This window comes from Oncorhynchus mykiss, chromosome 23, assembly GCF_013265735.2.
Source record: "Oncorhynchus mykiss isolate Arlee chromosome 23, USDA_OmykA_1.1, whole genome shotgun sequence".
Lineage (NCBI taxonomy): Eukaryota > Metazoa > Chordata > Actinopteri > Salmoniformes > Salmonidae > Oncorhynchus > Oncorhynchus mykiss.
This window is the reverse complement of record NC_048587.1, coordinates 45,041,289-45,056,973: the sequence shown is the minus strand read 5'-3', so window position 1 is coordinate 45,056,973 and position 15,685 is coordinate 45,041,289. Positions and strand designations below refer to the sequence as shown.

The following is a 15,685-nucleotide window of genomic DNA, read 5'->3' as shown; positions in this document are numbered from 1 at the left end:
TTTGGCACATTGTCCTTGTATAGTGTTTGTGACTGTTCTCCACACTTTGGCACATTGTCCTTTTATAGTGTTTGTGACTGTTCTCCACACTTTGGCACATTGTCCTTGTATAGTGTTTGTGACTGTTCTCCACACTTTGGCACATTGTCCTTGTATAGTGTTTGTGACTGTTCTCCACACTTTGGCACATTGTCCTTGTATAGTGTTTGTGACTGTTCTCCACACTTTGGCACATTGTCCTTGTATAGTGTTTGTGACTGTTCTCCACACTTTGGCACATTGTCCTTTTATAGTGTTTGTGACTGTTCTCCACACTTTGGCACATTGTCCTTGTATAGTGTTTGTGACTGTTCTCCACACTTTGGCACATTGTCCTTTTATAGTGTTTGTGACTGTTCTCCACACTTTGGCACATTGTCCTTGTATAGTGTTTGTGACTGTTCTCCACACTTTGGCACATTGTCCTTGTATAGTGTTTGTGACTGTTCTCCACACTTTGGCACATTGTCCTTTTATAGTGTTTGTGACTGTTCTCCACACTTTGGCACATTGTCCTTGTATAGTGTTTGTGACTGTTCTCCACACTTTGGCACATTGTCCTTGTATAGTGTTTGTGACTGTTCTCCACACTTTGGCACATTGTCCTTGTATAGTGTTTGTGACTGTTCTCCACACTTTGGCACATTGTCCTTTTATAGTGTTTGTGACTGTTCTCCACACTTTGGCACATTGTCCTTTTATAGTGTTTGTGACTGTTCTCCACACTTTGGCACATGGTCCTTGTATAGTGTTTGTGACTGTTCTCCACACTTTGGCACATTGTCCTTGTATAGTGTTTGTGACTGTTCTCCACACTTTGGCACATTGTCCTTGTATAGTGTTTGTGACTGTTCTCCACACTTTGGCACATTGTCCTTGTATAGTGTTTGTGACTGTTCTCCACACTTTGGCACATGGTCCTTTTACTTGTGACCGTGGTAGGTTCTTTTGCAGCCGTCGTGGTTTTGGAGTAGTATTATGTTGAAATTGATTCTCAGTGTGTTATGTACTTTAAAATGATATGGGTGAATGATCAAATGCTGCTGGTGCTGTGTCTCTCTGTCTCTTACTCTCTCTCTCTCTCTCACGCATGCACACACACACACACACACACACACACACACACATTAGAGCATTGGGTCAGTAACCGAAAGGTTGCTGGTCCGAATCCCCGAGCCGACAAGGTGAAGATATCCCCTCTCTCTCTTTGCCCCTCCCTCACTCTTTCTCCCCCCCCCCCCCCCCCCCCTCTCTCTCTCTCTTTCCCTTACTTTCCAATTGCTACTTTATTTACATGGCACTTTACTTGTAATGACATGGTTCGTCTTTACACTACATGAGACATGAGAACCCCTACTGGTTCTAATAGGAAGCTTCTCTCTGCCAGTGTTTGTGGGCACCAAAGACTGTAATTTGTGGGAAACGCAGCAAACTGTGTTTATTGTGATGAGACTGCCTGGGTTTCTTTATGTGGTGGAAGGGGACGGGGGGAAGGAGGGGGGGATGCGGGAAGCAGGACCACCGAGAGGGAGTGCAAATTGAGCCTGTGTGGTGTCTGTGTGTGTGGAAGTCGGGAGGGTGTGTGTGTGTGTGTGTGTGTGTGTGTGTGTGTGTGTGTGTGTGTGTGTGTGTGTGTGTGTGTGTGTGTGTGTGTGTGTGTGTGTGTGTGTGTGTGTGTGTGTGTGTGTGTGTGTGCATGTGTTTCATCAGACTATGAATGACTGTGTCATCGTGTGTTACTGATCACAGTGCCAGTGGCGGGATGCTGGCTCAGGCCTTTTGGCTGCATCCCAGATGGCACCCTATTCCCTTATAGTGCACTACTTTTGACCAGTGACCATACCACCTGTAGGGCTCTGGTCAAAAGTAGTGCACTATATAGGGAATAGGGTGCCATCTGGGATGCTCCCATCTCTCTTAGTTATATTTGGCAGTGGGTAGTAACTGTGTTGTAGCTACCATATACTGAGTGCCACGCATTATGTTTAGATCAAGAAGCAAATGTTGTCACTATCGTCTGAAATGTCACAGGAGACAGGATACAATAATTATATTCATACCTGGAATATGCCTTCTGCCTTTGATGGTTTCCCATTCCCAGATGGTTGTTGCTGAGCAACCTGTACAATTTGTGAGTGACTTTTAAAAAGGGGCAATCTGCAGTTGCTACATCCCTATTTGGACTTAAAAATAAATTATATGTATTGATTCTTGAAGAATATAACTTAAAAATGCCTCATTAGCTCAGTTTAATTGTTGTACCCCATCAGAACCCCAAATATATTTTTGTTTTACTCACCCCATCCCTCAGCTTTTTACTGAAACAGTGGAGAATGCTTTGATATTATTTCAACTGCAGATTGCACCTTTAACTGGTACGATGAGAGGTGAACCCATCCCTTAGTGCTAACTATACCTAGATGTTTTATTGGCATGAGCAGTCTATTCCAGCACCTCAATATCGCCCTTCCTAAACTTCACATCCCCTTCTATCCCCTCCACCTTTCTCCCTCCTTCCTCCCCATCAACCCCCTCCTCCCATACCCCGTACAAGGCCACATGGCTGAAATTATCTGTGAAGGAGAGTGGCTGCCACATGTCTGCCAGGCCTGTGGTAGTTCACTTACACCATTATTACAGTAGCTTAGGTAAGGGCCTTGAGAACACCCTCCTCTTACCATCTCTTCCACCCTTTCTTCCTTACTACCCCATTTTCCCTTCCTATGGCCTCCATCCACCACCATCTTCTCCTGGGTTCAACCCACATAGCTGCCACTGCCTGCAATTCTATAATGCCACCATTACAGTATCTTTAGGTGAGGGCCTTGAGCCTCCTATACCTCCTCCCTCCTGTAATAGTAAATGTTGTGGTGCTTCTGTCAAATGTGTTTCATGTCGTCTACTGATTGAAAGAGTCTGTCTATCAGCGCTGCCGAAGTCCCATTATAGCACCATGCCTGCTCCACTTCCTCATTGATCTACCTGCCATTAGGAACCACTACTCACTGGGAGTCTGGGCTGCATATCCACTTATGCTGCACAGAAGTTAACACACTTGAATAATGCAACACGGCATGTAGAGATGTTGAAACGGCTAATTACTGTTCCTGAAACAGTACAGGCTAGAACATTACAATGCAATACCGGTAGCTTCTAGCTTTGTAGGCCAAGTTTCCTTGCTAGCTCACAGCTGAAGCCAACATCAGTTCACAACCCTAGTACCTTATTTGTGATAATATGCAAACCATAATGCAAAATATTGCTGATTGTCACCAAAAAACTTTATTCATTTGATTATTCTCACCCACATCGCATCTCTCCCAGACAAGATCATCTTTGCTTCAGCCTTGAAAGGACTTTGTGTGTGAATGAGGTCATGGGTCTCAAAGAAACAGCGCACACTTTTATAAAAGAAGAATTGCTTCTTCTATGCAAATGTTGTTGATCAGTACAATAAAATAAGTCCCAATTGAAAGGTACATTTTTTTTCATCTGTAGCCTCATGAAATCACAGAAAACAAGCTCAATAACTCAATGCATGCACACACTCCTATTGAATATGCATTCACCTGCATTGTGAATAGGGCTAGGCTATTGTCACGTCCTGACCTTAATTCCTTTTTTATGTCTCTATTTTAGTTTGGTCAGGACGTGAGTTGGGGTGGGCATTCTATGTTTTTGTATTTCTGTGTTTGGCCAGGTATGGTTCCCAATCAGAGGCAGCTGGCTATTGTTGTCTCTGGTTGAGAACCATACTTAGGCAGCCTGTTTTCCCACTGTGATTGGTGGGTAGTTGTTTTCTGTCTTTGTATTAGTTACCAGACGGAACTGTTTAGGTTGTTCTTTTGTTTACTTTGTATTGTGGTGTTCAGTTCAGTTTAATAAAATGACGAACACTTACCACGCTGCATATTGGTCCGATCCTTCCTACTCTTCATCAGAAGAGGAGGACAACCATTACAGCTACATCTTGATTTACCCAGTTTATCAATAGAGACTTTCCATTCAAATTAATGATTACCATTATGTTGTTATGTAGTTAGATTGGTAAAAAAAAACATGATATTGAACTCAAAAGATCCGTCTGGATCAAGTGCCATTCTGTGACTAATTCGAATTCATATTATCGTTCTGGTATCGTTTTGGTATCAAGTATGGTATCAAGTATTGTGATGGTATTGAGTATTGTGATACTGAACCTGGTTTCGGTTTTGAAGTAAAAATGATTGTATTGTGACAACACAAATACATACCATACGAAATGAAACATATCATACAAAATGGAGGGAGACAGATTTACTTTTACTAGTTTACATCTAGTCCAGGTTGCCCCATCCATGGCCCTCTCGTCCCACATGTCTGCCACAGCCAGGCCTGCGGTACTAATAGCTCAAACTCCATGATTGCTGTAGTTTTAGGTAAGGCCTTGAGCCAGTTAACTTTTCTGCTGACTAGATCCACGAAATGGGGGAGCCCTGAGGAAAACAGGAGAAGAAGAGAATTTGGGATGCAGAGAGAGAGAGAGAGAGAGAGAGAGAGAGAGAGAGAGAGAGAGAGATTGAGAGAGAGAGAGAGAGAGAGAGAGAGAGAGAGGTCCACTCATCAACCAAGAATTCACAAAATGGGACAAACGCAATTGAGACTGTATGCATAATTCTGCAAAAATATCCTTCATGTATAAAGCAAAACCCCAAATAATGCATGCAGAGCAGAATTAGGACTACTCCCGCTAATTATCCAAATTCAGAAAATAACTGCTAAATTCTACAACCACCTTAAAGTAAGTGATACCCACACATTCCACCACAAAGCCCTAACCTGCTGAGAGACCTAGAGAAGAGTCCCCTCAGCCAGCTGGTTCTGGGGCTATGTTCCCAAACACAAACAGACCCCACAGAGCCCCAGGACAGCAACACAATTAGACCCAACCAAATTATGAGAAAACTAAAAGAAGAAAACAAAAATCAAGCAAAACACAGAAAAACTAGAATGCTATCTGGCCTTGAGTACAGAGTTGTAGAATACTTGACCACAGTGACTGATCCAAAATTAATAAAATCCTTGAATATGTACAGCATTGCTATTGAGAGAGGCCGCCGTAGGCAGACCTGGCTCTCAAGAGAAGACAAGCTATGTGCACTACGCCCACAAAATGAGGTAGAAACTAAGCTGCACTTCCTAAACTCCTGCGAAAAAAGTTAGAGACATATTTCCCACAGATCACAAAGAATTTGAAACAAATCAAACATTGATAAACTCCCATCCCCCTGGGCACACACTGGTTGAATCAACATTGTTTCTATATCATTTCAATGAAATGACATTGAACCAACGTGGAATAGATGTTGAATAGATGTTGAATTGACGTCTGTGCCCAGTAGGATATCTGTTAGGCGAAATACCGCAACGTGCAATCACAGCAGCAAGATTGCTCTATCCAATGAAATCAAACAAATTGTAGGAGTGGGACGCTCCCATCCTTCAAAAAAGGAACAGGGGCGTCCAGTAGCACCAGGACTGTAGGCTATCAGAGGGCCACGCACTGTTTCCTGGGTTAGATAAATGTATTGTAGTCATTCATTCAGTGTTATACAAAAGAAAAGCTTGTTGCCTGACCAAGAGGGAGAACACACGCACAATCTTGCACAATCTTGCACAAAGTAGTGCACTATAAGGGAATAGGGTGCCATCTGGGATGCAGGCAAAAGGCCTGAGCCAGCATCCCGCCACTGGCACTGTGATCAGTAACACACGATGACACAGTCATTCATAGTCTGATGAAACACATGCACACACACACACACACACACACACACACACACACACACACACACACACACACACACACACACACACACACACACACACACACACACACACACACACACACACACACACACACACACACACACACACACACACACACACATACACACAGGGAGCATGATGGCAATGGTTGTAAAGTGTGCTAGTGTGCTTTTGATCCTTGCAAGATCTGTGTGTGTGGGTGCGTGGTCTGCTTGTGTGCGTGAGTGCATTAGTTCAGCCACAGGAGTGGGCATGCATCGCAATGGCTCTGCCTAGGGCTTACTCTACTCTCTACTCCACGTATCACTCTGAAGACACTCCCTACTCCTGTCTAACCCTCCACACTGAACCATCGCCTCAGGTTTACATTGTGTACAATACCTCATACCGTAGACGGAACAGAGAAATGAAAGGAGCAGCTCTCCTTGAGGTATGGCGACATTGAAAATATGAAGGGCTCACACTGGCTGAAATTCAAGTGTTTTGTGGAAATGTGAGCGACTTCATGTAATCCGTGTCATGGGCTACTAATAGCTTACTACACAACATACACTTAGTATTATTTTTTTTATAGCTACAGTATACAGTATACATATCTCCCTGGCATAATACATCATTTAAAGTCTGGCATTCTCTGGATTTATGGGGCTGTCAAGACAACTGGGAACTCTGAAAAAAACAAGGTTGAATCATGACGTCAGTTATCTTCAGGTCGGAGCTCTAGAAAGAGGCCCGAGGTCCCGACTTGGAATTCTGAGTTGGATGACCGTTCAAAGTCTGAGATTTCCCAGTTCCGAGTTTCCAGTTGGATTGACAGCATGGCAAATGATCAAGGTGTTGAATGTTTATCCTTTTAAGCAAGGAAAGAGACCCTTAAACGCAGACTTGGACCACACACCCACTTCACTGAATAGCAGGCTAGTGACTGTTTGCAGCGCTTGCGGTTAGCCACTGATTCCTTCCAAACCACTCATTGTTGATTTGTATCTTCATATGACAAGGATTTGCCAGTAGATTGTCGAAGTGATTCATGATGATGAAGTCAGCCTGCAGGTGCCCGGCCCGCTAGAGCGTGATGAGCCAAGTGAAGCTGGATGGGCACTTCTAATGTAACTCTATGGCAGCACCCAAGGGGCTTGAATTTTCGAGCTCTCCCCATAGATTTTGCAGTGACGTAGTGTCTCCATGAGTGACAGAACACTGAGCCAGTCACGGCACAACTAGAGAACATTACCAACCCGTACGCTGTGTATTTTCCGCGGGCTGCCCCACCACAGCAGAAAGCACTGAGCTAGGCTGAAACACCTGCATTTTGGAGCTGCCTTACTCAAGAAAGCAAAAAAGAGACCATGTTTGTATGGAAGTTTATTAACTCAATTAGCATTTTTAAACACTGTTTGCAAACTGATACGTGACATGTATTAATGCCAAAATAACATGTAAAACCTGTGAATGTTGCCACTGGATGAGAGAGAGAGAGAGAGAAAGAGAGAGAGAGAGAGAGAGAGAGAGAGAGAGAGAGAGAGAGAGAGAGAGAGAGAGAGCAAGGAAGAGGGAGATGGAGATTGAGAGAAAGAGAGAGGGAAAGAGGGAGAGAGAGAGAGATGGAGAGAAAGAGAGAGGGAAAGAGGGAGAGAGAGGACATTGGCATACATCATTTATAAATGTCATTGGGAGACTATTTTAGTCCAAAGTGAGCTCTGACGAAGGCCTTGAGGTCGATACGTAAAGTTTAGTAAAGAGCAGTGATACAAGCAAGAGCAGTATGCAGGTTTCTTCTTTCTTCTCATCTTATTCAATTATTACCATGCACCTGCAACAAAGATAGATCAGATGTGTGAGTGCCTTTTGAATATTGAGTCCAATGTGATTCAATTCCTTTCCTACTTCTCAAGGGTTCCATCTGTGTGTAAATGTCCCCATGAGCCTTATACTCAGTGATCCTCAAGGGTTCTTTTGGAAGGCTGATGGTTCTATGTGGAACCATATTGACTCAAAGAACCCTTTGAGTTCTTCAATGGTTCTTCACAGTTCACAAAAGGGTTCTTTGTTGTTTTAGTGATAATTCAAATGTAGGGGAGGTGGCTTATTCAAATATTTTGGGGTATGGTTTGCTCACAGCTCTTTTTGTGCAACCTTGAGTGACAGTTTCATTCCAATTTTCGAAGGTGTTGTGTTCTGATATCACATGTTATATCTGACTGTGGTCAGTAATGGTGTTTTGTGAAAGACTTGTGTATGGCCTTGTGTCAATTAGGAGCGGTTGATTTTTATCGTTCGGTGGTTATCAACTCTCTCCTCAGGGACCCCCAGCTGTTCCAGAGGAAGCTCACTCGATTCAGTTAACACAATAACAGCTATGGAGTTTTAACAATATAACATGGGTGTCAAACAGACTCCATGGAGGACCTCATGTCTGCTGTTTTCTGTTTTCTGTTTTCTCCTTTCAATTAAGAGCTAGACAACCAGGTGAGGGGAGTTCTTTACTAATCAATTACCTTAATTATCAATCAAGTCCAAGGGAGAACCCACACTCAGCCCTCTGTGGAATGAGTTTGACACATGGGTTCTAAAGGATCTACAAATAACTTTTGAGATTTAGAATGGTTCTATAAAGAACCTTTCTCGATAAATGTTATATAAAGAACCATAAAAAAAGGTTCTATATAGCCCCAAAAGGGTTGTGACCATAGCGGAACCATTTTTGTGCTATATATAACTTTTTTTTATGGTTCTTTATAGAACCTTAGGAAAGGGTTATTTATAGCACCATACAGGTTCCATTTAGAACTTTATGACCATGGTTCTTTATATAAAATGTTTTTTTATTTAGCACCAAAAAGAGTTCCGCTATAGTTACCAACCAAATAACCCCTCTCGGGTATTATTTAGAACCATTGTTTTTTGGGTGTGTAAATGCTGCAGTCCTTGGTCATCAGGACTGTAACTACCCAGTGATAGGCCTAACCCAGTATGACACTACTACACTGCAGTATCAGTAGATAGTGGTTTGTGAAATTGCAGGGTGTGATTTTCTCTCTCTTGTTTTCTTCACCAGATAACGATGTGACTACAGAAGAGGACACTGAGGATGGACAGAAGGCAGGAGGTTAGTGCCCATGACGGTTTCAGACTTCTGTTCTTTTCACCTTGTGAGATGCAATTACACATTGAGTGTAGGTTATATGTGCACGTGTTGGAGATATGTAACAGCAGTAAAACCTAAAGGAAACACACTCACACTATGGTTGGAAAATACCAGTTTTAGCCTTTTGACCTATGTCAGCGCGTTTACATTTATATATGAATTTTCAGTACTCTGACTAAGGTTAGAATTCTGAAATGTTAGCATAATTAAAGAGTGAGAGAGAGAGAGAGAGAGACAGAGAGAGAGAGAGAGAGAGAGAGAGAGAGACAGAGAGAGAGAGAGAGAGAGAGAGAGAGAGAGAGAGAGAGAGAGATCAGGGATAACGCTTCACAAGTAAACCTGTGAAAATCCTAACACATTTATTTGACACATTCAAGGTGCGGGTAGGTAAGGGGTGGGAGATTGTGTCTGTCACAAAATGAAATGTTCGTTCATTGGTGACAGACACAATTCCAGCAGTGACAAAATCAGTGGTAAAAATACCAGGTACACTCTTAGAAAAAAAGGTGCTATCTAGAACCTAAAAGGGCCCTTCGGCTGTCCCCATAGGAGAACAGTTATTGGTTCCAGGTAGAACCCTTTTGGTTTCATAGAGGGTTCTATCTGGAACCAAAATGGGTTTTACCTGAAACCGAAAATTATTATCCTATGGGGACAGACGAAGAACCCTTTTGAAAACCTTTTTTCTAAGAGTGCATTGTTCATTTTCTTATCGATGAAACATTCAAGCACAATACAGTTTTCTCTTCCCAACACAAAAATCGATTACGAACAGAGTGCGCTAAGTTTTGTATACTTGACCCTTTCTTAAAGTTTTTTCAAAATTGTGTTGTTTATAAAGGAGTGCAAGGGCGAATTGAGTTATTGCACACACGCACCCCTCACGTCGTAAGCGTTCGCTAATGCAAATACATAGTAAAACATGCCAATAGCATCTCACTAGATTGTGCTTGACTCTGCCCACTACGCTTAATTTGATCCCATTGGATACGACGCCAATGATACATCTTTGGTTAGTTATCAGTATCTTTGGCGGAGCTGTGTTGTGGCCAAAACATCACTAGTACACACAGTAGCACACAAACACACACTGCCAGGAAGTGCAGAAAGTTTTGCATTGCTTTGCAATCTACTTGACACCATGGCTGGAACTTAGAGATAAAGTAGCTACCAAGATCCAACTATTGACATTTTGCCTCCGTGTCGTGCGAATCCTTTAAATAAATATGGACCCCCCCACATACCTGTGCCCCTGCACATTGACTTGGTACCAGTACCCCCTGGATATAGCGTCATTATCAATTTTTGATTGTGTTCCTTAAAAAAAATATATATATTTTTAACTTTATTTTATTTAGTAAATCTTTTTTTAACTCTGTTTTCTTAAAATTGCATTATTTGTTAAGGGCTTGTAAGTAAGCATTTCACGTTAAAGTTGTACACCTGTTGTATTCAGCGCATGTGACAAATACATTTTGATAAGATTTGATTTGACAGAATTCAAAATGGGTTTGTGTAAATCCTAAATTGCTGATGTATTGTTTGAAAGGCGTAAACACGAGAGTCTGTCAAATACAGTGCATTTGGAAAGTATTCACATTTTGTTATGTTACAGCCTTATTCTAAAATGTATTAAATCGTTTTTTCCCTCATCAATCTACATACAATACCCAATAATGACAAAGTAAAAACAGGTTTTTAGAAATATTTCCAAATGTATAAAACAACAACAACTGAAATATCACATGTACATACTGTAAGTATTCAGACTGTTTGAAGCACCTTTGGCAGCGATTACAGCCTTGAGTCTTCTTTGGTATGTCGCTACAAGCTTGGCACACCTGTATTTGAGGAGTTTCTCCCATTCTTCTCTGAAGATCCTCTCAAATTCTGTCAGGTTAGATGGGGAGCGTCACTGCACAGCTATTTTCAGGTCTCTCCAGAGATGTTCGATCGAGTTCAAGTCCGGGCTCTGGCTGGGCCACTCAAGGACATTCAGAGACTTGTCCCGAAACCACTCCTGCGTTGTCTTGGCTGTTGTCCTGTTGGAAGGTGAAACTTTGCCCCAGTCTGAGATCCTGAGCACTCTGGAGCAGGTTTTCATCAAGGATCTCACTGTACTTTACTCTGTTCATCTTTCCCTCGATTCTGACTAATCTCCCAATCCTTGCCGCTGAAAAACATCCCCACACCATGACTTTGCCACCACCGTGCCATGTTTAACCAGGACTTGATGCTTGTCATTAATGCCAAAGAGTTCAATCTTGGTTTCATCAGACCAGAGAATCTTGTTTGTCATGGTCTGAGAGTACTTAGGTGCCTTTTGGCCTAAACTCCAAGCGGGCTGTCATGTGCCTTTTACTAAGGAGTGGCTTCCGTCTGGCCACTCTACCATAAAGGCCTGATTGGTGCAGTGCTGCAGAGATTATTGTCCTTCTGGAAGGTTCTCCCATCTCCACAGAGGAACTCTGGAGCTCTGTCAGATGGTTCCAAACTTCTTCCATTTAAGAATGACGGAGGCCACTCTGTTCTTGGGGACCTCCAATGCTGCAGACATTTTTTGGTACCCTTCCCCAGATCTGTGCCTCGACACAATCCTGTCTCGGAGCTCTACATACAATTCCTTTAACCTCATGGCTTGATTTTTGCTCTGACATGCACTGTCAACTGAAGGACCTGAAGGACAGGCATGTGCTTTTCCAAATCATGTCAAATCAATTGAATTTACCACAGTTGGACTCCAGTCAAGTTGTAGAAACATCTCAAGGATGATAAATGGAAACTGGATGCACCTGAGCTCAATTTCGAGTCTCGTAGCAAAGTGTGAATACTTATGTAAATAAGGTAAAAACCTGTTTTCGCTTTGTTATTATGGGGTATTGTGTGTAGATTACTGAGAAAAAAAATCATATTTAATCCATTTTAGAATAAGGCTATAACGTAGCAAAATGTGGGAAAAGGAAATGGGTCTGAATACTTTCCGAAGGCACTGTAGTTTATCTGGAATGAACAGATGCTGCCTCTACAGACAGAGAAGTGCTTGCTGTCTATATTTGAGAGGGAAGAGAAAGTTTACAGCATGTGGTATATGTGAACTTCTGGTAAGTTGCTTCATGAAGTCTATCATTGAATACCGGTCTAGGCCCATATAAGCTCTAGAGCTCTGAACTTACCTTGTATAGCCTGTCTGTTGTTGTCATGCAACCAATCGAACCAGTGCTACTACCACCTCTACAGTAGTTGACTTGTAGATCTCGTGAACACCATCCACTACATGTGCAGCCAAATAAGCACAGTGAGCGAGAGAGAGAGAGAGAGAGAGAGAGAGAGAGAGTCTGACTGACTGACTGACTGACTGACTTTTGGTTTTATTGTCTGTCTCAGGAAGTGTTTTTAGATTATATTGTAGTGAGATGTGGCACACCAGCCATGTGCTATCCTTCAATTCACCCAAACACTTTTAGATGTGGGCCCCGAACTGTGTGCTATCCATCTATCCACCCAAACACCTTTACATGTGGGCCTCCAACTGTGTGCTATCCTTTTATCCACCCAAACACCTTTAGATGTGGGCCTCCAACTGTGTGCTATCCTTTTATCCACCCAAACACCTTTAGATGTGAGATAAACTGTATGCTATCCATCTATCCACCCAAACACCTTTAGATGTGGGATGAACTGTATGCTATCCATCTATCCACCCAAACACCTTTCGATGTGGGATGAACTGTATGCTATCCATCTATCCACCCAAACACCTTTAGATGTGGGATGAACTGTATGCTATCCATCTATCCACCCAAACACTTTTAGATGTGGGCCCCCAACCATGTGCTATCCATCTATCCACCCAAACAACTTTAGATGTGGGATGAACTATGTGCTATCCATCTATCCACCCAAACACTTTTAGATGTGGACACCCAACCGTGTGCTATCCTTCTATCCACCCAAACACCTATAGATGTGGGCACCCAACTGTGTGCTATCCTTCTATCCACCCAAACACCTTTAGATGTGGGCACCCAACTGTGTGCTATCCATCTATCCACCCAAACACCTTTAGATGTGAGATGAACTGTGTGCTATCCTTTTATCCACCCAAACACCTTTAGATGTGGGCACGCAACAGTGTGCTATCCTTCTATCCACCCAAACACCTATAGATGTTGGCACACAACTGTGTGCTATCCTTCTATCCCCCCAAACACCTATAGATGTGGGCACCCAACTGTCTGCTTTCCTTCTATCCACCCAAACACCTTTAGATGTGGGCACCCAACTGTGTGCTATCCATCTATCCACCCAAACACCTTTAGATGTGAGATGAACTGTGTGCTATCCTTCTATCCACCCACACACCTTCAGATGTGGGCACCCAACTGTGTGCTATCCTTCTATCCACCCAAACACCTTTAGATGTGGGCACCCAACTGTGTGCTATCCTTTTACCCACCCAAACACCTTTAGATGTGGGCACCCAACTGTGTGCTATCCTTCTATCCACCCAAACACCTTTAGATGTGGGCCCCCAACTGTGTGCTATCCTTCTATCCACCCAAACACCTTTAGATGTGGGCACCCAACTGTGTGCTATCCTTCTATCCACCCAAACACCTTTAGATGTGGGCCCCCAACTGTGTGCTATCCTTCTATCCACCCAAACACCTATAGATGTGGGCACCCAACTGTGTGCTATCCTTCTATCCACCCAAACACCTTTAGATGTGGGCACCCAACTGTGTGCTATCCTTCTATCCACCAAACACCTTTAGATGTGGGCACACAACTGTGTGCTATTCTTCTATCCACCCAAACACCTTTATATGTGGGCACCCAACTGGGTGCTATCCTTCTATCCACCCAAACACCTTTAGATGTGGGCACCCAACTGTGTGGTATCCTTCTATCCACCCAAACACCTTTAGATGTGGGCACCCAACTGTGCGCTATCCATCTATCCACCCAAACACCTTTAGATGTGAGATGAACTGTGTGCTATCCTTTTATCCACCCAAACACCTTTAGATGTGTGCACCCAACTGTGTGCTTTCCTTCTATCCACCCAAATACCTTTAGATGTGGGCACCCAACTGTGTGCTATCCATCTATCCACCCAAACACCTTTAGATGTGAGATGAACTGTGTGCTATCCTTTTATCCACCCAAACACCTTTAGATGTGGGCACACAACTGTGTGCTATCCTTCTATCCACCCACACACCTTTAGATGTGGGCACCCAACTGTGTGCTATCCTTCTATCCACCCAAACACCTTTAGATGTGGGCACCCAACTGTGTGCTATCCTTTTATCCACCCAAACACCTTTAGATGTGGGCACCCAACTGTGTGCTTTCCTTCTATCCACCCAAATACCTTTAGATGTGGGCACCCAACTGTGTGCTATCCATCTATCCACCCAAACACCTTTAGATGTGAGATTAACTGTGTGCTATCCTTTTATCCACCCAAACACCTTTAGATGTGGGCACACAACTGTGTGCTATCCTTCTATCCACCCACACACCTTTAGATGTGGGCACCCAACTGTGTGCTATCCTTCTATCCACCCAAACACCATTAGATGTGGGCACCCAACTGTGTGCTATCCTTCTATCCACCCAAACACCTATAGATGTGGGCACCCAACTGTGTGCTATCCTTTTATCCACTCAAACACCTTTAGATGTGGGCCCCCAACTGTGTGCTATCCTTCTATCCACCCAAACACCTTTAGATGTGGGCCCACAACTGTGTGCTATCCTTCTATCCACCCAAACACCTTTAGATGTTGGCACACAACTGTGTGCTATCCTTCTATCTACCCAAACACCTTTAGATGTGGGCCTCCAACTGTGTGCTATCCTTCTATCCACCCAAACACCTTTCGATGTGGGCCTCCAACTGTGTGCTATCCTTCTATCCACCCAAACACCTATAGATGTGGGCACCCAACTGTGTGCTATCCTTTTATCCACCCAAACACCTTTAGATGTGGGCACCCAACTGTGTTGTATCCATCTATCCACCCAAAGACTTTTAGATGTGAGATGAACTGTGTGCTATCCTTTTATCCACCAAAACACCTTCAGATGTGGGCACCCAACTGTCTGCTTTCCTTCTATCCACCCAAACACCTTTAGATGTGGGCACCCAACGGTGTGCTATCCATCTATCCACCCAAACACCTTTAGATGTGGGCACCCAACTGTGTGGTATCCTTTTATCCACCCAAACACCTTTAGATGTGGGCACCCAACTGTGTGCTCTCCTTTTATCCAACCAAACACCTTTAGATGTGGGATGAACTATGTGCTATCCTTCTATCCACCCAACCACCTATAGATGTGGGCACCCAACTGTGTGCTATCCATCTATCCACCCAAACACCTTTCGATGTGGGCACCCAGCTGTGTGCTATCCTTCTATCCACCCACACACCTTTAGATGTGGGCACCCAACTGTGTGCTATCCTTCTATCCACCCACACACCTTTAGATGTGGGCACCCAACTGTGTGCTATCCTTCTATCCACCCAAACACCTTTAGATGTGGGCACCCAACTGTGTGCTATCCTTCTATCCACCAAACACCTTTAGATGTGGGCACACAACTGTGTGCTATTCTTCTATCCACCCAAACACCTTTATATGTGGGCACCCAACTGGGTGCTATCCTTCTATCCACCC

At 43.4% G+C, this 15,685-nt stretch overlaps 1 protein-coding gene across 2 annotated transcripts in view; it reads left to right on the top strand.

Annotated features, from left to right (window-relative positions):
• Positions 1-15,685, top strand: part of macrod2 (mono-ADP ribosylhydrolase 2) — a 1,190,608-nt gene that overhangs the window by 1,109,962 nt on the left and 64,961 nt on the right. For both annotated transcript variants that reach the window (XM_036960545.1, XM_036960544.1), the window contains exon 10: positions 8,906-8,956. In XM_036960545.1, coding sequence (XP_036816440.1) covers positions 8,906-8,956 — 51 coding nt within the window. The remainder of the gene's footprint in view (positions 1-8,905; positions 8,957-15,685) is intronic.